This window comes from Canis lupus, chromosome 3, assembly GCF_003254725.2.
Source record: "Canis lupus dingo isolate Sandy chromosome 3, ASM325472v2, whole genome shotgun sequence".
NCBI classification, from domain to species: Eukaryota; Metazoa; Chordata; class Mammalia; order Carnivora; family Canidae; genus Canis; species Canis lupus.
In genome coordinates, this window is record NC_064245.1 from 30,731,797 (window position 1) to 30,752,648 (window position 20,852).

The 20,852-nt window shown below is 36.4% G+C and overlaps 1 protein-coding gene across 9 annotated transcripts in view; it reads right to left on the reverse strand.

Moving 5' to 3' along the window:
- The window catches only part of POLK (DNA polymerase kappa), a 66,398-nt gene that overhangs the window by 36,783 nt on the left and 8,763 nt on the right, over nucleotides 1–20,852 (reverse strand). For 8 of the 9 annotated variants that reach the window (XM_025437430.3, XM_025437431.3, XM_035714337.2 and 5 more), the window contains exon 2: nucleotides 6,610–6,772. In XM_025437430.3, the coding sequence (XP_025293215.1) occupies nucleotides 6,610–6,744 (135 nt within the window). In that variant the 5' untranslated portion in view covers nucleotides 6,745–6,772. Of the gene's footprint in view, nucleotides 1–6,609; nucleotides 6,773–18,888; nucleotides 19,043–20,852 lie in introns of those variants that run through there. The other variant, XM_025437433.3, reaches the window with a different exon arrangement.

The following is a 20,852-nucleotide window of genomic DNA, read 5'->3' on the forward strand; positions in this document are numbered from 1 at the left end:
TATTACTAAACATAACATCTACATCTATCTACTCATTGGATTGATGGAAATTTACATTATCTTTATTTTATGGCTTTTATGAAAAATGCTGCAATGAACATTCATTTATACATTTTTACATGGACATATGTTTTTACTTTATTTACGTACCCAGGAGTGGAATCTCTGTGTCATATGGTAACTCAATGTTAAACCTTTTGAGGAACTGCCAGACTGTTTTCCAAAGTGGCTGAACCATTTTACAATCCCACTAGCAAGGCATAAGGGTTCCAACTTTTCCACATTGTTATCAGCATTTGTTATTGTCTGTCTCATAGTCATTCTAGACTGTAATAGTGTGAATGGCACCTCATTGTGGTTTTAATTTGCATTTCCCTGATAACTAATGATGTTGAACATCTTTCATGTGCTTAAGAGCCATTCTTACATCTTTAGTGAGATGACTAGTTATATCTTTTGCCCATTTTTGATTAGGTTGTCTTAATAATTTGTAAGAATTCTCTGTATAATCTGGATGTAAATCATTTATCAAATAAGTATTTTGCAAATATTTTATACTAGTATGTGGCTTATCATTTTCTTTTTAAAGATTGTATTATTTTATTTATTTATTCATGAGATACACACAGAGAGGCAGAGACACAGGCAGAGGGAGAAGCAGGCTTCCTGTGGGGAGCCCAAAGCAGGACTCGATCCCAGGACCAGATCATGACCTAAGCTGAAGGTAGATGCTCAACTGCTGAGCCACCCAGGCGTCCCATATCATTTTCTTTTTTAACTGTATCTTTTAAAAGTGCAAAAGTTTTGAAATTTGATGAGGTCTGACTTGTCAACTTTTTCTTTTATTAATTGTGTTTTTGGTGGTGTATCTAAGAAATGCTTCCTAACCAAATGTTTCAGATTTTTTCCTATCTTCTAGAAGTTTTTACTGTATCAGCTCTTACATTTCACCCGATTTTGAGTTATATTTGTGTATGGCGTGAACTGAGGGTCTCAGTTCATCTTTTTTGCGTGTAGATATTCAGCTGTCCCAGGACCATTTGCTGAACAGATCATATATTCTTCTGCCTTAGTACTTTTATCAAAAACTAATAAAGTGTCAATACAAGATTTACTTCTGGACTCTTAATTCTGCTCCATTGTTCAATACATCTAGTCTTATAGCAGCACCACACTTCTTAATAACTGTAGCTTTATAATAAGTTCTAAAACAGGAAAGTTGGGACGCCTCAGTGGCTCAGTGGTTAAGCATCTGTCTTTGGCTCAGGTCGTGACATCAGGGTCCTGGGATCGAGTCCCACATTGGGCTCCTTGCGGGGAGCCTGCTTCTCCCTCTGCCTATGTCTCTGCTTCTCTCTCTGTATCTCTCATGAATAAATAAATAAAATCTTAAAACAACAACAACAACAACAAAAAACCCCAGGAAAGTCAAAGAACTCCATGTTTGTCCTTTTCAAAACTGTTCTGGCTGTTTTAGATGTTTTTGCATTTCCACATAAATTTTAGTCTGTTTATCAATTTCTGCAGAAAAATTCCCCTGGAATTTGGATGGGGAAGTACATTGAATCTGCAGATAAATTTGAGGAGAAATACCCTCTTAACAATATTGAGTCTTCTCATCCTTGAACATGTAATCTTTCTTCATTTTTTATTTTTAAATTTTTTTAAAGATTTATTTACTTATTTGAGAGAGAGAGAGCGCGCGCACGCACGAGCTCACACAAGCTGGGGGAGGGGCAGAGGGAGAAAGAGAAATGGACTCCCCTGAGCAGGGAGCCCAACAAGGGGCTCAATCCCAGGACCCCGGGATCATGACCTGAGTGGAAGGCAGATGTTTAACCAACTGAGTCACCCATGCACCCCTATCCATTTTTTAAATCTTTACTTTCCCCCAACACATTTTTGTGATTTTCGTGGTATAACTGTTGCATTCCTTTTGAAATTCCTGAAGAGTTTCTACATGTAACATCACGTTATTTGTGAAGAGATAGTTTTAGTTCTTCCTTCCCGATCTAAATGCCTTTTATTTCTTTTTATTGCCTGACTGAATTAGCTAGAACTTTCTGGACTATGTTGCATAGACAGGAGAATGGGCATCTTTGCCTTGTTCCTGATTTTTAGAAGAAAAATGCATTCCTGGAATAAATTCCACTTGGTCATGATACATAATCTTTATATATATAGTTACACATATAGTTTTATATATACATATAGTTGGATTCAGTTTGCTAACGTTTTGTTGAGGACTTTTATATTGACAATGATCTAAAATCTTCTGCTTGTCTGGCTATGGTGTCAAGGTGATACTGGTCTCACAGAATGAGTTTCTAAATGTCACATCCTTTTTATTTTTTGGAAGAGCTTGTGGAATATTGATATTTCTCCTTTACTTACTTATTTTTAAAAAGATTTTATTTATTTATTCATGAGAGACAGAGACAGAGAGAGAGAGAGAGAGAGAGGCACAGAGACACAGACAGAGGGAGAAGCAGGCTCCCTGAGCCAGAGGCAGATGCTCAACTACTGAGTCACCTAGGTGTCTCTTATTTCTCCTTTAAATGTCAGATAAAATTCACCACTGAAGCCATTGTTACCTGTTTTTTTTACAGGGTGGGGAGATGTTAATTATTAATTTCTTTCCTTGTTAAAGGTCTATTTGGATTTTCCATATTTTCTTGAGTCAGTTTTGGAAACTGGAAACTTTTTGAAATTTGTCCAACTTATTAGGAATTGTTTGAAAATACTCCAGTCTCTACCTTTAAAATTCACTAGGCAGGGTAACATAGATGAAACAATATTTACAAACATGTTGATAACTGTTGACACTGGGTGATGATTACCCAGGAATTCACTTTAGTATTCTAATTTTGTACATGTTTAAAATTTTCTTTTATAAAAGTTTTATTTTATTTTATTTTATTTTTAAATTTATTTATTTATTCATAGAGACACACACAGAGAGAGAGAGAGAGAGGCAGAGACACAGGCAGAGGGAGAAGCAGGCTCCATGCAGAGAGCCTGACGTGGGACTCGATCCAGGGTCTCCAGGATCAAGCCCTGGGCTGCAGGCGGCGCTAAACCGCTGCGCCACCAGGGCTGCCCTATAAAAGTTTTAAAGAAGTAAACTGCATTGGCTGTGAAGCAGTAACAACTAGAAAATTTCAATTTAAAAAAGATATTTATGATGAACTTCCCATTCCCCCCATACTAGAGAAATATCATACAAAATATATAAATATTTTAATATATATTAATATATAAAATACATGTAAGGTATATATTTCCTATGATTGATACATGTCAATCAGATGATATGCATATACAGTTTTATGACTGATATGTGTGTACAGTTGACCCCTGAACATCACAGGTTTGAACTGTGCAGGTCCACTTATACATGGATTTTTTTCAATAAATATAGACAATACTGTAAATAGGTATTTTTCTCTTCCTTAAGAATTTCTTAATAATATTTTCTTTTCTCTAGCTTACTTTATTGTAAGAATGCAATATATAATACACACAATATACAAATTTGTGCTAATCAACTGTTTATGTTATTGGTTAAGCTATCAGCAGTTTATTTTGGAAGAGTCAAAAGTTGTACATGGATTTTCAACTGTGTGTGTGTGTGGGGATAAGTGCTTCTAACCCTCGTGTTGTCCTATGGTTTATATGGTACAGCAAAGTTTCAAGAATATCTAAGATACTCTTCAAAAAGAATAAAGAGTAAAAAAGGAACCTGTCCTAGCTGTTATCAAGATTTATTATAAAGTACTGTAATTAAGGTCATATTGTAAAGATATAACAAAAAATAATCCAATAGAATAGAAGAAAGCACTGCAGATCACTAAGGAAAGGATCCATATTCAAATTCCCTTAAATGCTCCAAAAATATTTGTTCAAACCAAGATCCAACTAGGGTCCATATATTATGCTTGTTTACTTCATCTCAATTCTTTTGCTTTTATTTATTTATCTATCTATCTATTTATTTATTTTTAAAGATTTTATTTATTTCATGAGAGACAGGGGTGGGGGTGGATCGGGGGAGAGACAGGCAGAGAGAGAAGCAGGCTCCATGCAGGGAGCCCGATGTGGGACTTGATCTGAACCCCAGGATCACGCCCTGAGCCAAAGGCAGACACTCAACCGCTGAGCCATCCAAGCGTCCCAATTCTTTTACTTTTAAAATGTATTTCTGTTTTATACAGTTAAAAAATTATTTTTCCCTCAATTTTTTATTTTGGAATTTCCACATCTTCCAACAGTTCAAAGAATAATACAATAAACACTCACATGTCTTATTTAAGATACTTGCTACATTTAGTTTCTCCCACAACTCCTATGTATATGCATATACACACACTCCAGCTCCACTTGCACAGACATGTGTACACACACAAATGCATGCTCCTCTTCCTCTTTTTGGCTAAATCATTTAAAAGTAAGTTGCTGTGGATTTCAGCATGCATTTCTTAAGAAAAAAGATATTCTAATTTTACACCTTTCTACACGGATATTTCATAATATACACATGAGACCAGAGATGTTAGAAGAAAACATTTAGGACCTTGGATAAAAGCATATGTCATTGACTAATTCAAGTTCATATAAAAAAGCAAACAAAAAACTTCTGCACAGGATAAAGTACACCATAAGCAAAGTAAAAAGATGTATAATAAATGGAAAACTATACAAAGGACAAGAAGAGACAGTTTGCAAAAAAGTAAAATACAAGTGGCTTTAAAAAGAACTTTTTTTTTTTTTTTTAAGATTTTATGTATCTATTCATGAGAGACACAGATAGAGGCAGAGACACAGGCAGAGGGAGAAGCAGGCTCCCCACGGAGAGCCTGATGCAGGATTCGATCCCATGACTCGGGGATCACAACCTGAGCCAAAGGCAGATGTTCAACCACTGAGCCATCCAGGTGTCCCACAAGTGGCTTTTTAAACATATGAAAAGATGCACTATCTGATTTTTCTTTTTTTCTCCTAGATGATGTTTATTTCATAAACTCTGTGTTTCTTGACTTCATTTCAGGAAAATCATGAATATATTTTTACCATCAAGATTTTCACATCATTTGTATGTTACCAATAGCAGTGACCTAAATGCTTAAATAATCAAAATATAATAATACTCAACACATACCAAATTGGAAGAAATTTTCATTAAAAATGTCAGTTAAGAGAAAATTTTAGGGGCGCCTGGGATGAAGCCCCATTTCAGGCTCTCTGTTCAGTGGGGAGCCTGCTTCTCCCTCTGCCCTTCCTCTTGCTTATGCTCTCTTGGTCCCTCTCTCTCTCTCTCAAACAAATAAATAAAATCTTTTTTCTTAAAAGAAAACTTAGAATACCACCTCACACCAGTGAGAATGAGGAAAATTAACAAGGCAGGAAACCACAAATGTTGGAGAGGATGCGGAGAAAAGGGAACCCTCTTACACTGTTGGTGGGAATGTGAACTGGTACAGCCACTCTGGAAAACTGTGTGGAGGTTCCTCAAAGAGTCAAAAATAGACCTGCGCTATGACCCAGCAACTGCACTGCTGGGGATCTACCCCAAAGATGCAGATGCAATGAAACGCCGGGACACCTGCACCCCGATGTTTATAGCAGCAATGTCCATAATTTATAGCAGCAATGTCCACAATATCTGACTTTTCATAAGAGAAATGCAAATTAATGCTACACTATATCACTGTAGATTAGCAAATCCAAAAGTTTAGTTACACACTATACTAGCACAGTTGTACCATGGTAATATACTCTCATATACTGGCAGTGATAATTTAAATTGATATATCTACTATGGAGGGAAATTGGGCAATTCATAAAAACTGCACATGCATATATCCCTTTTTGCTATCTGTATTTGGTAGAATAATTCCACTTGTAGAATCTCTCCTATAATTTTATCTGCACATGTGTGATAAAATACTAGGTCATTCACTGTAGTATTGCTGGTAAAAAACAAAAGACTAGAAATGACTTAAATGTTTATAAATAAACATTCTGATTGGTTCAAAAAATTTTATTATATCCACACATGAAGGCATAAAAAAGAATGAAGATCTTTACTTATACAGAAAGACCTCCAAATTACATTAATGGAAACAAAAACAAAAACCACAATTACAGTATTCTTCTACTTAGAAAAAGGGTGAAAAAAGAGCATGTATGTTATTTTGCTTTAACATGCATATTATGTGTATGTGAAGCAGAAAACTGGATGGCAAGAGTAACAGAACAGAAGAGAGTTTATTCCATACCTGTTTGTCTTAACAACAGGATACTTTAAAATATTAAAAACTACAATAAAAGATATTTAAAGCTTATTGATTTTATTTTAAACAGAAAGTTAAAAAGCTACTAATTAGAGAGGCAGACAAATCATTAGACTCCTAACTATGGGAAACAAAGGGTTACAGAAGGGGAGGTGGGTGGAGGAATGGAGTAGTGGGTGATAGGCACCGAGGGCACTTGACGGGATATGAGCACTGGGTGTTATACTATACGTTGGCAAATTGAATTAATTAATTAATTAAAAATTAAAATAAAAAGCTACTAAATTAATGATAGCAAAAGAAATAAGAAACGTACTTTCGTGGCTTCCATTATAATTTTGTTAATCTTGTCTTTATCTAATCCTTCCATTCCGGCTTTATTATCATTAAGTCCCATCCTAAGCAGAAGATCATCTTTGTAACTGCCATTCTTCTCCTTGGTGCTATCCATGGTGTAAACTTAAAGCTTTTTTTATTATCTGAAAAAACAAAATAAACACTACTTTTTAAAGTATTCATGGTGAGGAGGTGGATACTTCAAAGTTAAAGTGATAAAGAACCAGTCAAACAAGTAAAACATTTAAGAATTTTTAGCCATTGAGAAGTTATCATTACTTAGACTCTTAAATTACTCTTCCTAGATTATTGTACTTTCAGAGAGAAAAAAAGGAATTAACATTTCCCATAAGTTTTGTGCCAGGTACTATGCTTGGCACTTTACACTGGAACCTCACACAGTAGCCCTGCTGTGAAAGATAAATTTTATTATCCCTAATATAAAGAGAAAAGAAATCTAAGACTAAGAACATGTCTACTGACACAAAGTTGCTAATAAGTGACAAGATCCATGTTGAAATCCAGGCCTGAGTCCAAAGTTCATGTTTTTCACATATTAATACACTGTATAGGAAATAAATACAAAAAAACACTTCGCGTACTAAACATGGTAAGTTCAATAGCTTTCATTACCTACTGTATACAGAGCTCCATTTCTTAAAGCAGTGAAAAAATACACAAAATATAATAATCTATTCACTTCTACGAAATTATTACATTTTACAATGTCATGTCATTTCTAAGGTTAAGAAAAATCCTTTCAAATAATAATTCTTTAAAGTCTTTAAATAATACTTTATTATTTACTTTTACATATATTAGCTTTTTAAAGTATTTATAGTAACCATGCAAGACAGATTTGATTATTCTCATGCCAGGAAGACAGAAACTGGAGTTTCAGCAAGGTTAAGTGAATTGGCCATCTTAAGTTTGCTAATGAGCAAAAGAACTGGTGTGAATCCAAGTCTTCTCATTCCAAGCTAATACAGCTGCCATAACATCACAGCTTTTTCCAATTTGAGTTCACTTACACTATAAAGAAATGACCAGGTGAACACTGCCATGACGCTCAACAAATTATGCCAGTGATTTCTTATTTGCATGATTTAGAGATTAATCTATTTATTCTATGCTGCCTTAAGGACCTCTTCTTTTCCTTTTTTTTTTTTTTTTAAATATTTATTTATTTATGATAGGCACACATACAGAGAGAGAGAGAGAGAGGCAGAGACATAGGCAGAGGGAGAAGCAGGCTCCACGCACCGGGAGCCCGACGTGGGATTCGATCCCGGGTCTCCAGGATCGCGCCCTGGGCCAAAGGCAGGCGCTAAACCGCTGCGCCACCCAGGGATCCCCCCCCTTTTTTTTTTTAAAGTTGACATCCATCACCACACATAGTTACATAATTTCTTTTGCTGAAAACTTTTAAGTTCTAATCTCTTACCAACTTTCAAATATATGATACCATATTAACTATAGTCACCATTCTATCTATACTTTATATCCCCATGATTTATTTTATAGCTGGAAGTTTGTTACCTTTTGACCACCTTTACTCATTTCACCTATCCACCACTCACCTCTAGCAACCACTAATCTGTTCTCTGCATCTATGACATCAGGTTGTTTTTGTTGTTGTTGTTGTTTGACTCTACATATGAGATAAAAAATCAGAAGGTCTGGAGGTAGAACCAGATATCAGTATTTTTAAGACACGCCCGGGTTATTCCAATGTGCCCCCAAAGTATAGGAACCACTGGTGCTGTTGTTTCCAGTGCCCAAGAGAATACTGGCTATTTTTCTGTTTTTATTGTTTGACTTTTCAACTAACATATTCAGCCTAATATCACCCTATATTTTGTGTTATGCTTTAGTAGCCCTCTTAACGTTTTCTAATAAAACTAGTGAATGTAATTGGTTTATATTTTCCCCAAACCAAGACGCCTGAAGAGTGAAGAGGCTGAATGCAGATTCACTACATTTATGCTGCCTTATTCTTTATTTCTTTCAAAACCGTATTTATTTGAGAAAGAGAGACCATGAGCAGGAGGGGCAGAGGGAGAGGAAATCTCAAACAGACTCCATGTTCTGCACAGATCCTGTCTCGGGGCTCGATTTCACAACCCTGAGATCATGACCTGAGTTGAAACCAAGAGTCAGACACTCAACCAACTGTGACACCCACGTGCGCCAAGCTGCCTTGTCCTTTAAATGATGAAATATATGAAAGGAAAAGAAACACTTGTTGAATGCCTACTATTTCATAACAAATATATTAGCCCCAAAACTCTAAGAGTTGATTTTGGTCCCTAATTGGGTCAGAAGAACTGGGTTATTATCAGTAGTGTCGGCACCAGGCAAAGTTGTGAGATAGGTAAAGTTAGTATTCAGCTACCTTCCTGTCTTGTTGATGCCCAATTACCAGACCATTTATGTCTACTTTCATGAGGATGTTTACTATCCTCTACATGTTAATGACTTCCAAGTTTATAGCTGCGATCCAAATGCCCGTCTGGCATCCTACATTTAACATGTCCAAAACTGATCTTGTCATCTGCCTCCATCCCTCAAAGCAGTTCTATTTGCATGCAATCTTGAGCCTCATCTCATTGAAGGCAACTCCATTCCCTTCCAGTTGCTCATACAAATAACCTTGTAGTCACTCTTGAGCTCCCTCTTTCTCATACTCTCCACACCAAATTGTCAGCAAATCCTGTGGACTCTATTTTCAAAATGTACCCTGAATTTAACCACTTCTCACTACTGTCATTGCTTCCACCCTAGTATGAACCACCCTTATCTCTTGCCTAGATTAATGCAACCACCTCTTAAATAGTCTCTTTCTGCCCTCCATGTAGTCATTTATCAACACAGTAGCCCAACTGATTCTTCTAAATCACAAGTGAGGTCACATTACTCTTCTGAAAATTGTACAACGGCACCCATTCTTACTCCAGAATAAAAGCCAAAGTCCCAACAGAATCTGGATTCAAACTACCTGTTACCTGTCTACCCTTTTACCTAATATTCTCCCCCTTGCTCACTACTCTCCAGCCACACTGGTCTCTGCTGTCCCTCAAATCTGGTAAGCACATTCTAATCCTGAATCCTCTCCTTTAGGGTTCTTCAGCTGATACTCTCTTGACTAACTTCCCTTCAAGTCTTTGCTTAAACGTTACGTTCTCTTTTTAAGATTTCATTTATTCATGGGAGACACACAGAGAGGCAGAGACACAGGCAGAGGGAGAAACAGGCTCCCTGCAGGGAGCCTGATGCAGGATTTGATTCTGTAACTCCCAAGACCACAACCTGAGCCAAGGGCAGACGCTCAACCACTGAGCCACCCATGCACCCCAAAAGTTACCTTCTCAATGAGGCTTTACCCTGATCTTCCTATTTAAATTGCAACCTGATTAATACCTCCCACCCCATCTTCCCAACATCCCCATGTTTTTCATAGCCCTTATCATTTTCTAACATAATAATAAACATAGGTTTACTTATTATGCTTATTGTCTATCTCTCCTGTATATATGGAAGCTCCAAGAGGGCAAGGAACTTTCTTTTTTGTTTGTTTTAACTGATGTATATCCCAGATGACTCAAGCGTGCTTGGCAACAGAGAAGGTGCTCAATAAATAATTTGTTGAATGAAGTTGTAGTATACCTGATTATTATGAGTTCCTTCTAGTAAATCATCTATGTCCCTGTAGTGAGCCTGTCTTTTGTTTTCATTGGTTAGTATTTCTGTTATTTTCAAATTTCTGGAATCTCTCATTAGTCCTGGTTTATGCTGTTCTCCCCATTAGTTCTTACTGAATTTCTTCAGAAATCCATACATTGAAAGGGAGAGCTAGCTCCCAGCAGAGATGATCATATAAGTATCAGAAAAGATTGTTACTTTGTATTTTGTACTTTGTATTTTTCTGGTAAGTGAGATTTAATACTACTTTAAATGGCTTTGTGAGAGAAGTATATAAGAGCCTAGTATGGCTAGGATATAATAAACTCTCTGGGCTATAATAAACTCTCAATCAATATTATCATTGAAGTTAAGCCAAGGGGTGCCTGGGTGGCTCGGCTGGTTAACTGCCTGCCTTGGGCTCAGGTCATGATCTCAGGGTCCTGGGATCAAGCCCTGCAATTGGCTCCCTGCTCAGCAGGGCGTCTGCTTCTTCCTCCCCTGCTGCCTTTTCCCCTGGCTCATGCTCTCTTTCTCTCTCAAATGAATAGATAAAATCTTCTGAACAAAAAAATAGTTAAGCCAAATTTCCAGAGCTGTGAAATAGCTTCAAGATAGACTGTAGAGGGGCAGCCTGGGTGGCTCAGCGGTTTAGCGCCGCCTTCAGCCCAGGGCGTGATCCTGGAGACCCGAGATCGAGCCCTACGTCAGGCTCCCTGCATGGGGCCTGCTTCTCCCTCTGCCTGCGTCTCTGCCTCTCTCTGTCTCTGTCTCTCATGAATAAATAAATAAAATCTTTAAAAAATAAAAAAGATGGACTGTAGATTCACTGTAAGCATCCTAAAGAAAAAGCCAAAGTTCATGGATCTTACAGATGAATATTGCTTGTTTTGTTCCCAAAAAACTACTTGTCCTATGATTATGAAAAAAACAGTCAAACATTTTTATAGCTCGATACTACAAATATAGTCTGTTTCACTTCAACTTAGAAGCACAAATAGTTACATACAACGCAAAGGAAAGAACTTGGGTTCTTGTGGTTTAGTATATTGGTTTAAAAGTATATTTTCTCTGAAAATATTAAAGTTCTTCCCAGTCTGATTCTACCACTAACTATTCAGGTTACCACTTAAAAAAATATAGGGCCAACCTTTGTTTTTGGTGTTAGTAAGCATGGAAAATTAGATTTTTTCAGCATTTCTAAGGAAGAAGTTTTAGAGTGGTAAGGATTTCTCCTACCTATAAAAAGCTCACAAAACTATTAGTTTTCTCCTACCTATAAAAAGCTCACAAAACTAAACAATATCACAAGTGATTAGCATATTGACCAGTCATCTGGAATTAATCTACCAGAAAACATGCAAAAATACTAAGGATATTAAGAAAGATAAAGTGAAGGAGAGAAGATGGAGAGGAAGGGAGGGAGGAAAGAGGATAAGGATAGAAAACTAGAACTACATTAAGTTCCTAGGTGTAGCTTGCTTCCTATTTCTAATACACTATTATAAATAACCAAACCCAAAAATCTTTCCAGAAAAACCTGTGCATGTCTGAAGAACAAATATTATTTTTAATCCTCTAAATGTTCAAACATTCAACAGGTTTGTTTGAACAGATTAAATGGATTAAACTAAATTTCAGGCTGTGATTAAATTGTCTTTTTACTATCTACATTTAAATACTATGAATTTTTTTTAAAAGATTTTATTTATTCATGAGAGACAGAGAGAGAGGCACAGACACAGGCAGAGGATGAACCAGGCTCCATCCAGGGAGCCCAATGTGGGACTCGACCGCGGGACTCCAGGATCAGGCCCTGAGCCAAAGGCAGGCGCCAAACCTCTGAGCCACACAGGGATCCTCCAAATACTATGAATTAGTAATATTACCCTAGTTTAAAAAAAAATTTTTTTTAAGATTTTATTTATTTATTTATGAGAGACACAGAGAGAGAGAGGCAGAGGTAGAAGCAGGGTCCAGGCAGGAAGCCCAATGCAAGACTTGATCCTAGGTCTTCAGGATCATGCCCTGGGCGGAAGGCAGACGCCCAACCATGAGCCACCCAGGCATCCCTATTACCCTAGTTTTAAAGCAACTTCCCAATTAATGCCTGACTAAAAATTTCCTTTTCATTTTATTATAAAAATCTTTAAAAAAATTTTTTTAAAGATTTTATTTATTTATTCATGAGAGGCAGAGATAGAGGCAGAGGGAGAAGCAGGCTCCATGTAGGGAGCCCGACGTGGGACTTGATCCCGGGTCTCCAGGATCACGCTCTGGGCTGAATGAAGACAGCGCTAAACCACTGCCCTTTTTTAAATTTTCAAGAAAATAAAAATCACAACCCCAAAATTTCGACAGGTTATTTTCTACGTTCCACTCCAATTATTTTACACACACATACATGAACACATGTACTCAAACTACATGCATACAACTTTAAATGATAGCAATGAGAGCACAGATGCAACTTTGTATTTGACTTCACTTCTTAATATCTTTGCATAATAGGATGTACAAAAAATTCAAAATTATTTCAGAATGAACCATTTAAAAAGATTTTAAATTTATATGTATCACTGACAGAAAAAAAAAACCCAGAAATAACTCTACAGATCCCAAACCATGAGAATATATGCTAAAAGAAAATGCAAGTTTTCACCAACAACATAAAATCTTTGAGAGAACTATGCATATATATTTTCTTTGACTGTCTTTTTCCTTCATGAGCTTCCTATTCATTTAACTTATGCTACTGAAGAAGAATGGGACAAAAGGCTGTTAAAAAGCCTGCACTCTATCTAATCCTACAGACATGTAACAGTTCAGGTCATGATCCCAGGATGATGGGATCCAGTCCCACATCAGGCTCCCTGCGAGGGGCCTACTTCTCCCTCTGCCCGTGTCTCTGCCTCTCTCTCTGTGTGTCTCTCATGAATAAGTAAATAAAATATTTTAAAAAGAAGTGCACTTGTATTATATAACTTTCACAGGTAAGCAAAATCCATCTCTGCCTCTGGAGGACACCATAATTTTATTTTAAAAAAGGGAAATGAATTGCATGTCTTGGTTTCGTTGTGGAATTTTTTCTTTTTTCTTTCTAATATACTAGTTATTGGAAATGTTTTTCTTTTCCCGACCAGGGCTCAAAGAGTTAGTAGTCAAAAGTAGATGCTAAAATCCATTTATTTCAGCAGAGATTAGAACCAAAAAGTTTGTTACCTCCTTCACTCAAAAGCTTGAAGCTAGAATAAGACCAACCTAGTTTTAGGATTTAAAGTCTGGCTTCTCATTGTGTGACTACAATTTTTAAAAGGTTAAAGTATTCATCATTATTAAAGTTAAGAGCTTAAATTTCTCAGATTTCAGAATTTTAAACCGTAATAGCTTAAACATACTTGCAAAAATTCCTAAATTCATATTTTTGCCAAAACCACTTGCCTAATGCCAATAAATTATTAAAGTTTATTCTGACTCTCTTATTAAATGCACATAGTATATAGTATTATGAAAACTGGTCAGATGTTGACAGTAGCTTCTAGCATAAGAATTATCCATTTCTACACTACCAAATATACTAAGAAACAAAATTTAACCTACAAATGAAATATGCAATTCTTAATACCACTAAACTAGTTATTTAAAAATACTTCATAGATGCTAGGAAAATGAAAAAAAAAGTACAACAAATGAATACAATATGTAATTACATGACTTTCTTTTCACAAATAGAATACAACAGAAGCAGGAGTGATGGGATGTCACACATAAAAGTGGGTCACAAAAGGATGTGACTTCCATCTTGGATGTTCTCAACTTAGATATTCACTCTGGGGAAGCCAGCTGCTCTGTGACACAGCCCTGTCAGAAGGTCCGTGTGAGTGAGTCTGGAAGCGGACGCTCTTCCAGTTCAGTCTTCAGATAAGACTGCAGCGCCAGGAAAGAACTTGACTGCAACCTCATGACCCAGAGACACCCAACAAGCCATGTTGGGATCCTTGTTTCATCAAAACTGTGAGACAATAATTTTATAGCTTACCTTCAAATTCTGTGATTATCTCATTATGGATCAGCACTGTACACAGACCAAAGTTTGTGTTATAGCAGTAACATGGTTATAAAACAGCTGTATCCTAAAGATTAGTAATGTTTTCATTTGAATAAAGGTGCAAATTCAAAATATGTGCTAAAAGTACATACAGATAAATAATAATTAACATTTTCAAACAATTTACCATATGCCAAGCAGGTACTTTGTATTTAAAAAAGCATTCTCTCATCTGTTTCTCATGATTGCTCACTACTTTAGATATTATCTCACTAAAGTATGGAAAATACATATGGAAATTGAACCCTAGGGAATTTATGTAATTCATCCAGGATCACCAGAGGTGTCCAAGCTGAAATTCAAACCTAAGATTCTGTCCCTAGAGCCCACATTTTTAGTCAGTATGCAAAATATATAACTAAAATGCCAGGAGGTTTATTATTTTATCTTTTTATTCGTGAAAGATACTTTCATCAGATACAAAGTTGACAGGTCTTTCTTTCAGTAGTTGAGAGATGTTGCTCCACTGTTTTCTAACCTCTATTACTTGTTAAGATCATGACAGTTCATATTGTGTTCCCTGTATGTAACGTGTCATTTCTTTGTGACTGCTCTCAAGTTTTTAACTCTTAATTTTTGGTTTTCATCAGTTTGGCTACAACATGCCCAGACCCACTCCCTCCTTTGAAAGACAGAGCTAATCCAGGTTCCCATACTTTCTGTGAACACTTTCCCTTACTCCTCCTTCTTCTTCATCTGTCCCTTTAAAGATATGAAGGTTTTCTCTGTCCCTGGACATATAGCAGCAATGCTTTCCTCATCTCCCACCCCTTTATTACATATATTTACATTTTCCCCCTCAAAATCCCCAAGTGAGGAAAGGAAACAACACTCTAAAAAGGCTAAAAAATTCCTCAATACTTTTTTCTTTTTTAAGATTTTATTTATTTATTCATGAGAGACAGATAGAGAGGCAGAGACACAGGCAGAGAGAGAAGCAGAATCCATGCAGGGAACCTGACGTGGGACTCGATCCTAGGACTCCAGGATCACGCCCTGGGTCGAAGGCGGCACTAAACCACTGAGCAACCCGGGCTGCCCAATCCTCAATACTTTTCTCAAGAATATGACCAACAAAACCTGTTTAAATGATGTACCTGTTTGACTTTTGTTTACAGTATCATATACTAATTCTTAAGATTTTATCTATTCGACAGAGAAAGAGAGATCCAGAGAGCACAAGTGGGAATGGCAGAGGGAGAGGGTGACGCAGGCTCCCCGCTGAGCTTGGGATCATGACCTGAGCCAAAGACAGTTAACTGACTGAGCCACCCAGACAACTCTCATTTACTAATCTTAATCACAAAATAGTTTGGGTTTCATTCTATTAAAAAATAATAATCACTAGAAAGCAGCAAAGGGTTTTTTTTTTTTTTTTTTTAGAAAAGGCCTTCATCTCTGGAATTTACTAGCAGTTCTTTGTAGATTTTCACATGTCTGCCTGAAGGCAAAAATAAATATTTCTACATGTAGAACACTGATCCCCTTGACTTCACTTTGGTTCCTGATAATTCTCTCAGCTCATGATTTATAAAGTGTGGTTGACTATGAAATGCTTGCAATGGTGGGATCCCATAGGTATTACTAACTATTCTCAATGGGCAAATATAATATACTTTACAAATGATTTTGATACATCTATTTTTATACTTTATATATCTATTTTTTTAAGACTTTATTCATGAGAGACAGAGAGACAGAGAGAGAAAGAGAGAGGCAAAGACACAGGCAGAGGGAGAAGCAGGCTCCATGCAGGGAGCCCGACGTGGGACTCAATCCCGGGTCTCCAGGATCAGGCCCTGGACTGAAGGTGGCGCTAAACTGCTGAGCCACCCGGGCTGCCACTATACATCTATTTTTTAATGCTAAAATTTCACTGGATTGGATAAAGATAAATGAACTAGTAGTATATTAATATGTGCTTTGATCTTTAGAAAGAATGCCTTATTTGGTCAAATTATAATTTTGGAATTATAATGGCTAACCCTTTTATTTGAGATAGAAGGAAATACAAACTAGTTTGTGTTTGGTTATAAAAGAAGATTAAGAAACAAAGTTATATTAACCTTTGACATATAAGGATATATCAGACCCGGTTTGTTTTTGAGTTTCTTCTTTGAATGACTTTATTGTAAGCACAGATCTTTCATATCTTATTTAATCTTAGAAATCTTCCAAAGAGGGACATCTGAGTGGCTCAGTGATTGAGCATCTGCCTTTAGCCCAGAGCATGATCCTGGAGTCCCGGGATCAAGTCCCACATCGTGCTCCCCGAGGGGAGCCTGCTTCTGCCTCTACCTGTGTCTCTGCCTCTCTCTGTGTCTATCATGAATAAATAATCTTAAAAATAAATAAATAAACTTCCAAAGAATAAAATATTCATTTTAGGGATCCCTGGGTGGCTCAGGGGTTTAGTGCCTGCCTTCAGCCCAGGGTGTGATCCTGGAGTTCCAGGATTGAGTCCCACGTCGGGCTCCCTGCATGGAGCCTGCTTCTCCTTCTGCCTGTGTCTCTGCCTCTTTTCTCTCTCTCTTTCTGTGTCTCTCATGGATAAATAAATAAAATCTTTAAAATATATATATATATTCATTTTAAATAGAATAAAATTCACTCTATCTTGCAATTTCTGTATAGATTTATTTGACCCTTTAATAAATTGAAGATACATTATAGTGATTATCTTAGGGATCTTATTTTCCTATATATTGCATATTTTGCTATTTCATTATCCTAGGAATTAATAATCATTTTTCATCATTTATGCTAAAAGATAAAATCATAAGAAAATGAAATAGTAGAATCACCAGAATGATGATCTGGTACTGAAATCAACCATCACTATTATATTATCTTTCAGTTTTCTAATGGTATTACCCACAGTATTTTATCTTTGAAGGAAAGTATAAAAGAAGTATAGAGACACCACTTTTGCAGGGGGTGTGTTTTGGTAGCTTTCACTGATGAAAGCTTTTAATAAAAGCTAAACATAGTTTGAAACAATGAAACTTTCAACATAGTTGAAAGTTCTGAATTTTTCATTTTCTGCCCATACTGGCAAAGAGAAGAAAACTGACTGGAGAGTTTCAAAATTATTAGACAAATCAGAAGTGAATGCAAAGAAACTAACAGCACTCTAGACTATAATGATGGTGAAATTGATCTTAGAAGCAAAATCTCAGCATATGAATTTGTAGATGACTCAAATAGGTATATTCTCAAACTTAAGAATCAACGAATAAACAATGAATTTTTAAGTATAGCAAATATGGCATTCCTATCTAGTCACTCAACAGGAAGGACTTCATCATAGAGTATTTTGCAACAAGAACTTGGAATATCCCATTTTGCTAACAGGACATATGATACTGTTCTTTCATCCTTTATATTTATGCACTAAAAATTATTTAATGTGTTTTGTATATCAACAAATGTCTAAGGCAGATGTGTATACAAAGGGGACAGAAAGGAAATAGATGATGTAGAAATGAAAACCTTATTGGACTTGTACTTCTACGTGGTGTTTATAAATAAAAAATGAAAATATTTTACAATAATAGAGGAAAGAAAATGGATGTCTTCTCTTTAACAAGATTATGAGATGTCAAAGTTTTCAATGTTAATGTTTTGATGTTACAAGTGCAAGATAAAGAACCAGACATAATGATAAGCTAAAATCTATTAAACATGAGTATAATATCTGGAATCTTTATTTATAGGATGGATAGTTCAGGATCATGCATAAAAAATTGATGAGCAGCTACTTGCTTTCAAAGGACATCCATTACTCATTTCAGGAAAATATGGGATAAAAATTTGTTTACTAAGTTACAATTTTTATTACAATTTCTAATAAAGTTATTGTTCACCATCCCTTGTTACTTCTCAAGATTATTCATAAAAAATACTCAAAGATATAAAAAATAAAAAGATAGATACCAATGACTATTTTTCATGAGAAATACTCTTATACTGAGTTAAATCAATACATAATTCCTTTAACATTAAAGAATGATTGCAAAAGAGACCACTTAAATTATTTATGCATAATTAAAACATAGACTTGCTAGTAGATCCCTTTAGTTATAGAAAAACACTGTAAGCTGCCTCATAATATGCCATTGCAGCTTTAAAATGTATGTGGATGAATTTTTTTCAAAAAAAAATTTCAAACTAAAGAAAAACTATGCAACATGCCCAGAATGTAACTGGGCTCTAACAAGATTCTCAAATGTTCAATCATTTCAGGGTAATCGTTGTCTTTTTTTTGTTGTTGTTTTTGGAGTTAAAAACAATCATATATATTGATAGTAAATATTATATGTCTCTGAGTTTCAAAGTCTGGCTAGACTATTAATTAGCTATGACTTTGGGTAACTTACATAACTTCTTTGAACAATAATTTCTTTATATGTAAAATAAGGATGTCTCCTTTGCAGAATTTTGGGGGAGTGAATACTAAATATAATAAACCTGGGCAGCCCCGGTGGCGCAGCGGTTTTGCGCCACCTGCAGCCCGGGGCGTGATCTTGGAGACCCTGGATCGAGTCCCACGTCGGGCTCTCTGCATGGAGCCTGCTTCTCCCTCTGCTTGTGTCTCTGCCTCTCTCTCTCTCTCTCTGTGTCTCTATGAATAAATAAATAAAATCTTAAAAATAAATAAATAAATATAATAAACCTAAAACAATGCCTAACATTGAGTAGGTTCTTAACAAATAATACTTATTCCTTACAAAAAGTTATGCTGGAATTTGGTTGTTTCTCACTAATTTTAACCTGTTTGTGATTTTTCTCCTGAGCCTTGTTAATTGCAGTTTTTACAACTTCCCTTTAATCATCAACCAACTAAACTTACTCCATTCGTCCTTAAATATTTACTGAATATGTATCTTGTGGCAATTTAAATCTTTACTTGTTCTTTAATAATAATACCGACACTATTAAAACATACAATATCTTTATACACTTAATTATTGCCTGTATTCCTAGACAGTAAAATGCTAAAAAGCAATGAATCTGTGGGACATGTGGTATATATCTCTTATTTTTATAGCACCCCAGTCAGGACCATCATATAGCAAGTCTTTTTTTTTTTTTTTTCATATAGCAAGTCTTAATAAATACTTTAAATGCGAAGATGAAGGGCAGCCCGGGTGGCTCAGCGGTTTAGCGCCGCCTTTGGCCCAGGGCCTGATCCTGGAGACCCGGAATAGAGTCCCACATTGGGCTCCCTGCATGGAGCCTGCTTCTCCCTCTGCCTGGGTCTCTGCGTCTCTCTTTGTGTCTCTCATGAATAAATGAATAAAAACTCTTTAAAAAAAATAAATGCAAGGATGAAGATAAACTATATTCATAAACTGTATTACCATAACAATATGTATAGTTCTGTAACAGTATTTTTCAGCTTACTTGAGTAAGGAGAAGAAGATCTGAAATTACAGTAAAAGTGAAACAAATGAAAGGGCTGGGGAGAAAAACAGGAAGCAAACACATTTACAAAATAGCCATTATGAGGATCCTACCAATATTTAAAAATACCATACTTCTTATATAGTAGTACTGTAAGATACTAATGAATTTCTCAAAATAACAGTTAAAGAGCTTAAAATTTAGAGACTCAAAAGCTTGAGGGTAAAAAAACAAAGAAAATGTGTACATGCAGAGAGTAGGTATTAATAGCACTGTTCATCTATTATAGATGTGTACTGTGTACTTTTTAGACTAAAGGATTTTTTACTGTTACAGTGAAATCTATAAAATACCAACTACCCGACAAGTTTTTATCCCACAAAACCAACAGATGTAAATAAAAGATAATGGAATAAAATTTCAATTTTATCCAACAACAACAAAGAATATTTCTGCTTGGAACATGCCTGGCTTGCCTCTCTTCTATACAACAGGAAACCAGATAAAACATGCCCTTTGAAATTCTGTTTCTGAAATCACTGTCTGACTGCCAAATGTTAGAACTTTCCATCGGATGCATGGGATGCACCCTGTGGTGCTCACAGGCCGGGGTGGGGGTGGGGGTGGGGGTGGGAGAGCCCTCACTGTGGCTTGCTTTGAACATCTGGGGCCTTCCTGGTGACCAGAAAGAACCATGGTTTCCCCTCCAGAGCACGACTTTGCGTCAGGCGTGGATAGAGCCAGCCTGGGGTGCTCTCCACCAAGGGTGTTGTGGCACCTCTGGACTTCTTTTTCACCTGGTTCAGAGCAAACCCAGAGCCAATTTTACCCCACCCTCATAGCACATTCACTTCTGCCCATACTGTCCCGTCAGGCGAAGGCTGATGGAGGCCGCTGGGTTGGCCTTGATCACACACACAGGGAGCCTGTGCTGGATCCAGCTCCGTCAGGGGGACTGGTTCTCATTTTCATCACTCCTTCCTAGTTCTACTGTTTATGCTTCTAAAATGAACAAGACTTGGGGGATC